The sequence below is a fragment of the Dermacentor silvarum genome, chromosome 7 (genome assembly GCF_013339745.2).
Source record: "Dermacentor silvarum isolate Dsil-2018 chromosome 7, BIME_Dsil_1.4, whole genome shotgun sequence".
Lineage (NCBI taxonomy): Eukaryota > Metazoa > Arthropoda > Arachnida > Ixodida > Ixodidae > Dermacentor > Dermacentor silvarum.
This window is the reverse complement of record NC_051160.1, coordinates 183,613,486-183,620,829: the sequence shown is the minus strand read 5'-3', so window position 1 is coordinate 183,620,829 and position 7,344 is coordinate 183,613,486. Positions and strand designations below refer to the sequence as shown.

General features: G+C 45.6%; 1 protein-coding gene across 1 annotated transcript; it reads left to right on the top strand.

The window, feature by feature from the left end:
* Nucleotides 1-1,223: 1,223 nt before the first annotated feature.
* On the top strand, nucleotides 1,224-4,209 carry LOC119459389 (uncharacterized). The gene is made up of 2 exons (XM_049671690.1): nucleotides 1,224-2,282; nucleotides 3,988-4,209. The coding sequence occupies exons 1-2, from the start codon at nucleotides 1,224-1,226 to the stop codon at nucleotides 4,207-4,209; spliced, it is 1,281 nt and encodes a 426-aa protein (XP_049527647.1).
* Nucleotides 4,210-7,344: the final 3,135 nt, after the last annotated feature.

Genomic DNA, 7,344 nt, shown 5'->3' with positions numbered 1-7,344 from the left:
TACGTAAGTATCCCCGTCCAAAAGCAAATCCGTCATCTTCTGATCGTACTCACTTCTGTTGAGTATTACGACGGCATTTCCCTTGTCCGCAGGAAGTATGGCAATGGAGAGGTTGTTTCGGAGGCCCTTGACGACGTCTTTCTCAGCCGGTGAAGGCCGGGCTTGAGGGTCGCGTGTCCGCCACTTGGACAGAACACCGATAGCGCGGGTACGAGCTTCGTCTCTTACTTCGGAAGGAAGCTGTGCGACGGCTCGCTCCACAGCGCAGACCATTCTCGTCGGGTTAGGTGAGGCACCAGAATTGAAGTTTAATCCCTTGCGTAGAACGGCAGCTTCAGAAGCAGTAAGCTTGTACGAGGACAAGTTGAGAACGGCAGCTTTAGTTTGGGCGGGCTGCTGCGGCCTGAGTGCGTCCAATTTGCTTTCTTGCGACTGCCTGCAATTGCGTTCCCTTAGCGTCGCCATGAAATTGGCGTGAAGCTGTACGTCGGGGAAGTCCGTAGCAATGACGTGTTCGAGCTGACGCCTTGCGAAAAAAGTCTCGGTTTCCAATTTCTTGATTTTCTGTCGGCATTCTTGAGTGCGTGCTGACACTAATTTCTTCTCGGCTTGTCGGATTATCTTGTGGCCCCACGCTGACGCTACCGGTGTCTTCAAGCGTAGACTTTTTGGAACAAGGCCTTCCATTTTGCAGGTCCGGTTGAAGGACAAATGGCACTTGAAGGCGGCTATTCTCGACGTAAGCGACACAAACTGGCGAATCTTCGTTACGACGTCTTGTCCGTAGTTATTTCTGTATGATATGTAGTCAAGAATTCGACGAAAGTTCGTCTGGTCAGGTAACATGATGAGGAAGAAGATGCGGTCACTGACCAAGTCAAAGTAATACACAGAGACGTTTCGGGACCCGTACGGGTTCCTTGTTCACACTAAGCAGGCAAGAGCCGTAAGTCGCTTTTTATACTAAAATGTGACGTAATGAGCGGGTGTAGCTGGCAGGGAGATTGCCATCTGTCCTGTTGATAGTGTCCTCCGTGGTCTGAATAAACACTGATTCTAATAGTAATCTTGGACGCAAATTGGACGCACTCAGGCCGCAGCAGCCCGCCCAAACTAAAGCTGCCGTTCTCAACTTGTCCTCGTACAAGCTTACTGCTTCTGAAGCTGCCGTTCTACGCAAGGGATTAAACTTCAATTCTGGTGCCTCACCTAACCCGACGAGAATGGTCTGCGCCGTGGAGCGAGCCGTCGCACAGCTTCCTTCCGAAGTAAGAGACGAAGCTCGTACCCGCGCTATCGGTGTTCTGTCCAAGTGGCGGACACGCGACCCTCAAGCCCGGCCTTCACCGGCTGAGAAAGACGTCGTCAAGGGCCTCCGAAACAACCTCTCCATTGCCATACTTCCTGCGGACAAGGGAAATGCCGTCGTAATACTCAACAGAAGTGAGTACGATCAGAAGATGACGGATTTGCTTTTGGACGGGGATACTTACGTAACCATACAAAAAGATCCCACGGCAAGCCTTCAAACGAAACTGCAGAAGCTACTCTCCAATATTTTTAAGTTCGTGCCGCCGCAGCACAAGCACCTTTACTATCGCCTCCTGTGTACCAATGGGTCTGCACCTGCAATTTACGGCCTGCCCAAAGTACACAAGCCAGGCGTTCCGCTACGGCCCATCGTCGACTTCACAAGGTCGCCACTGCACCGACTTTCGGGTTACCTACACCAAGTGTTGGGCCCACTCGCCGGAAAAACAGCAACGCACATTGCCAATTCGTCAGCTTTCGTGGAAAAAGTGCGCGACATTTCCCTGGATGAAGAAGACGTGATGGTATCCTTCGACGTCAGAGCGCTCTTCACTTCCGTGCCTGTCGACTTGGCCGTAGCGGCGTGCACGAAGGTCCTGCTGGCGGACGAAACGCTCGCAGAGCGCACACCTTTGGAGGTACAGGACGTCTGTGAGCTGCTAGAATTTTGCCTAAGCAACACGTATTTCACCTACCGCAAGCAGTGTTATAAGCAGATCCACGGAACCGCCATGGGGGCCTCCATCTCCGTTACTACGGCCAATTTGGTCATGGAGCTAGTTGAACAGAAGGCCCTTGCCGATTTCGCTCCCGCGCCCAAGATATTCGTCCGCTACGTGGACGACTGCTTCTGCATCCTAAATAAGAATGATGCCCCACGGCTCCTGCGTGTTCTCAACTCGATAGAGGCAGCAATACAGTTTACCGCAGAATACGAGTGCGACAGCAGCCTTCCCTTCCTCGACGTCCAGGTGGGCCGAACCGGAAATAAGCTCTCGTTTGCTGTGCACAGGAAAGCGACGCATACCGGACACTACCTAAATTTTAATTCGTGCCACCCAGCTTGTCACAAGCAATCCGTTGTTTCTTCTCTGGTGACGCGGGCAACACGCATCTGTTCAAGTGACGACGAAATCAGGAAAGAACTTCAGACAATCCATCGCGAATTAATGACGAACGGGTACCCAAAGAAATTTATTAAGACTAATGAAGATCGTGTCCTCCATCCCAGGCCATCCCAGGGCAAGTCGTTCCGAAGACGCGCCGGCGTTCCATATGTTCCTGGCGTCAGCGAAGCTCTAAGCCGTATCTTTTCAAGGTATGACCTTCGCGTTGCGCACATGCCCTCCAACAAACTGAGAAATCAGCTTGTTAACGTGAAAGATCGATTAGACAGCAAGAGCTACCCTGGTGTTGTCTACAAGATACCATGCGCAGACTGCAGCTGCAGTTACATCGGCGAAACTGGCAACTTCACCAGAAGATTAAAGGAACATCGGAGGGACGTCTGCAACAACAAGAAAGCGTCGAACGCACTGGCAGAGCACGCCGATAATCACGGTCACTGCATCAGTTGGGATAACGCCACTATAATAGCCAAGGAGAAGAATCCGGCCACAAGATTACTATTAGAATCAGTGTTTATTCAGACCACGGAGGACACTATCAACAGGACAGATGGCAATCTCCCTGCCAGCTACACCCGCTCATTACGTCACATTTTAGTATAAAAAGCGACTTACGGCTCTTGCCTGCTTAGTGTGAACAAGGAACCCGTACGGGTCCCGAAACGTCTCTGTGTATTACTTTGACTTGGTCAGTGACCGCATCTTCTTCCTCATCATGTTACCTGACCAGACGAACTTTCGTCGAATTCTTGACTACTTAATCAGCTTATGTTTACTACAATTCATATTGCTACCAAAGCCGCTCACCTTACTTCGTATGACATTGCTGTGTTGCTATCGCATTCATTGCTTCGCCCTTAGGGCGAAACTGTGACATTTTTTTTCTACATTCGGATGCGATCAACGTAGAGTGAGCCCTTAACAGCTTCGCTGTAAAAAGCGTCTAAGATGTAGCTAGAAACGCAAACCATTTGGGCATGTTTGTGGGAGCGAAGCACGTTTCTTTTAGAAACCGATTGGTCTACCATTGCGAGTGTGCAAAATACTTTCGCGTTTGTGGGTTTTAAGTGCAGCAGCATACGAAATTACCAGACCTGAATGCACTACATTTTATGATGAGATTAAGAACGCAGCCAGCGAATACGGACAGATAAATTGTAGAAAGACGTAGATATCAGAGCGGTTTGCTCGGTCACGCGAATATGAACACACCACTTCACTTTCTTACGACGTCTGAATAAATAAGTACTGCAGGAAGCTCAAGAGGTGGCAGTGCAGCATTTTACTTGTGTGAAGGTCAGGTAATTGTCGCCACCATCTTGACAACATTGCCAGGCGCGTTTCGCAGAATTCAATTTTCATTTTTCGGGTGCCGAGAACTGGAACATCAGCATCAAATGTATTTTCACCATAAAGAAATCATGCTTGTCTGTATTTATAACCTTACAATAAGTAGGCGCATGTATAATCTTAAATGGTTGGGCACGGTGGGCACGGCGGACCAGGAACGGCCATGACACTGACAGGAGCCTTGTTCTTCATTGTGCAGGGCTTTCTTGGATTCGCCGTGGTATCAACTACTGTTCATGAACGTCTCGGCGAACATCGTTTCTGCGATGTACGCATATGCACACTCGGCGGTGATATGGTGCCTGCAATCTCGTCATCTCCAGACGCAACCCTGCTCCTAGCGACCCCTTTTGAGCGCATCGCTGTGACGTCATCGGTGATCGCCCGTATAAAAGCGCCGCCGCAGGAATTTTCCTTCTGAGGGCACGGAGGACCAGGAACGGCCATGACACTGACAGGAGCCTTGTTCTTCATTGTGCAGGTTGGTTCCGATACAAGCTCCTTGCGTAGCGATTATCGTGGTGTTATGGTCTTGCCGTGCCCACGGCGATGCTTTGCTATGGCTTATGAGTGTCTCGTTGTGTGTAAATTGCTACTTTGCGGTGATGTTGAAGAAAATCCCGGCCCTACACAGACCGAGATGCTTAAGCAGTTATTAGAAGGGCAGACTACTCTTCGTAACGATATACAAGAACTGCAAACGCATTTCTTGAAAACTGAGAAGCTGGTTTTGGAACTTTACGGCGCGTTTAACAAAATGCAGACACAAATCACGCAAACAATAGATACCCCGGTAGCAAATACCGAGAGCTTACAGTCTATTGAGCGTTTGATCAGCTTCCAGGCTAAAAAGCTAACAGACTTTGATGATCGAAGCCGACGATCTAATTTGATCATTCATGGGATACCTGAAATTCCAAATGAAACAGAAAATGCACTCAAAGATAAAGTTGTTAAGGATGTATTTAATGAAAAATTGAATGTACAGTGTGATTCTGTCGGTCGGATTCATAGATTGGGAAAACAAGGTGACAAGCGACCGGTAATTCTGTATCTTCAGAATTTTAATGAAAAGAAAGAAATACTGCAAAATGCAAAAAAACTGAAGGGAACTAGCATTTTCATCCAGAACGACTACTCGCAATCTACCTTAAAGAAGCGCAAGCTTCTGTGGGAAAGTGCAAGAAACGATAAACTTCAAGGAAAGAAGGTGTCACTTATACACGACAAGCTCAAAGTGGACAGACATGTTTTCTTTTGGGATGAATCGCAAAACAAACGGGTGCAGATTGCAGATAGTCGCCCTCGGCAAACGCAATCGTGAAACAATGAACCTTCAAGGAATAAGCAACTACGCTGAATAAATCTTAATGCTAGAAGTATTTTAAATAAAGCAGATTCCTTAGAAATACTGTTGCTTCAACACGATCCTCACATTACTGTTATTACCGAAACATGGCTTCGCGAGGATATTAATGACCAAGACATATTTACTCCCTCCTATAGTGTTTATCGCGTGGATAGGTCTTCTAGGGGAGGAGGTGTTGCAGTCCTAATTAAAAATTCGATAGAGGCTGTCATTCTGGAAATAATACCTACCTTGGAATGTTTATGCATTAAGGTATCGCTTTGGGGTTATACCCTCGTTATATTCGCAATGTACAGACCTCCTGACTCCCCTCCTGAATTTTTCCATGAATTACGGTCTTGTATGAATAAATATTTAAACAGTAAGGTTATTCTTCTAGGCGATTTTAATTTGCCCGGTGTAGACTGGATACGTCTTCAGCCTGGGCCACATCACAGTCAGGATGTTAATGTACTCTTTGATATCATGCTAACACATGATCTCAGACAAGTTGTTCTTGAGCCGACACGTGTACAGGGTTCTTCATCTTCAGTATTGGACCTTGTTTTCTTAGCTAGGAAATTCGCTGAATTCACGGTGGTGATCGAGCAAGGGCTATCTGACCACTACCTTGTTTGTGTTTGTTTGCAGCTTGTTACCTGTGCTAAAACTAAAAAATCATCTGTCCGTTTTGTCAAAGATTATTCTCGCGCGAACGACGCATGCGTGATTGATTACTTGGAAAATTGTCTAACTGATTTTGACGAAAAAAATGTGAACTTACTTTGGTCCCGCTTTAAGGACATGTGTCATTTTTGCCTTGATAAATTCATACCAAATAAGAAAAAACAAGTTCACAAGCAAACGCCATGGATCAATCGCAACATCATTCATATGAAACGTAAAATTAAGAGATTAAAAAAGGCCCATGCGCAGCCAAACTTAGTATCTGAAGTGCAAGACACGCTTGCACTTGCCGTGCGTAGCGCAAAGGGTTATTATTTTAACTCATCTCTGCCTAATTTTATTACAAACGATCGAAGTAAATTTTGGAATTACATTGCCGAGAAGAAGAAACCAAATGACAATAAATGGACAGATGGTTACGGAGAATGTAGAACTTGCTCATCACTTTAATATGTTTTTCCACAGTGTCTTCTCGAATCCCAGTGGTTCTTCACGTAACTGCCCAGTGTACCAACCGTTTGATGTGAATTTTATATCGTATGCTGGTGTACTCTCTATGGTGTTGAACCTAAAACCGAAATGTTCAAGTGGGCCTGACAATATCCCTAACTTGTTTCTCCGTAGATATGCTGTAACCTTATCAAAGTTTCTTGTTATAATATTCCATGCTTCATTATTGTCGTCCGAATTACCGAGTGATTGGAGAACAGCCCGAATAGCACCAATTTATAAAAAGGGAGACCGTCTACTTGTAGAAAATTACCGTCCTATTTCTTTAACGTCATCATGCTGCAAACTCATCGAACATATCATAGCAAAAAGCATAACCAAATATTTAGAAAAGCATTCAATTTTAACTAACTTTCAGCACGGGTTCAGAAGAGGGTATTCGACTGTCACACAGCTAGTCACTGTAGTTCATTCCTTTGCATCAACCCTTGATAAAAACGGACAAATTGACATAATTTTCCTTGACTTCCGTTAGGCATTCGATACGGTCCCTCATGATAAATTAATTCTAAAACTTGAAAATGCAGGAATCCCTCAGATGTTTATCTCTTGGGTTTCTGCTTATTTGTCTAACCGGAAACAATTTGTTGAGATAAATGGCGAAAAATCGGGCTGCCTTCCGGTCACATCGGGTGTTCCCCAGGGCAGTGTACTCAGTCCTCTTATTTTTATTCTATATATTAATGATATTGTAAACACGGTTGAAGGTGGTGTACAAATTCGATTATTTGCCGATGATTGTGTGCTCTTTAAAGATATTGATTCTCTTCATGATCAAACTAGTTTATGTTGTAGTTTAAATAATATTCTTGCATGGTGCAGGTGCTGGGGAATGACACTAAACACAGATAAAAGCGTACTACTGCGAATGACACATAAGAAATCACCCTTGCTTTATACATATAAGTTAGGTCCATCACCTCTTCATGAAGTCACTAGCTATAAGTACCTAGGAGTGACCCTTAACAATACACTATCGTGGAATGATCACATAACTAACACTTGCGCTTC

What these genes read in the sequence shown, in the direction of transcription:
- LOC119459389 (XM_049671690.1), top strand. Translation starts at nt 1,224, where the DNA reads ATGGTCTGCGCCGTGGAGCGAGCCGTCGCACAGCTTCCTTCCGAAGTA. An exon ending in TTCCCTTCCTCGACGTCCAG is followed by an intron (nt 2,283 to 3,987) that starts GTGGGCCGAACC and finishes TTCATTGTGCAG; the next exon opens with GGCTTTCTTGGATTCGCCGT.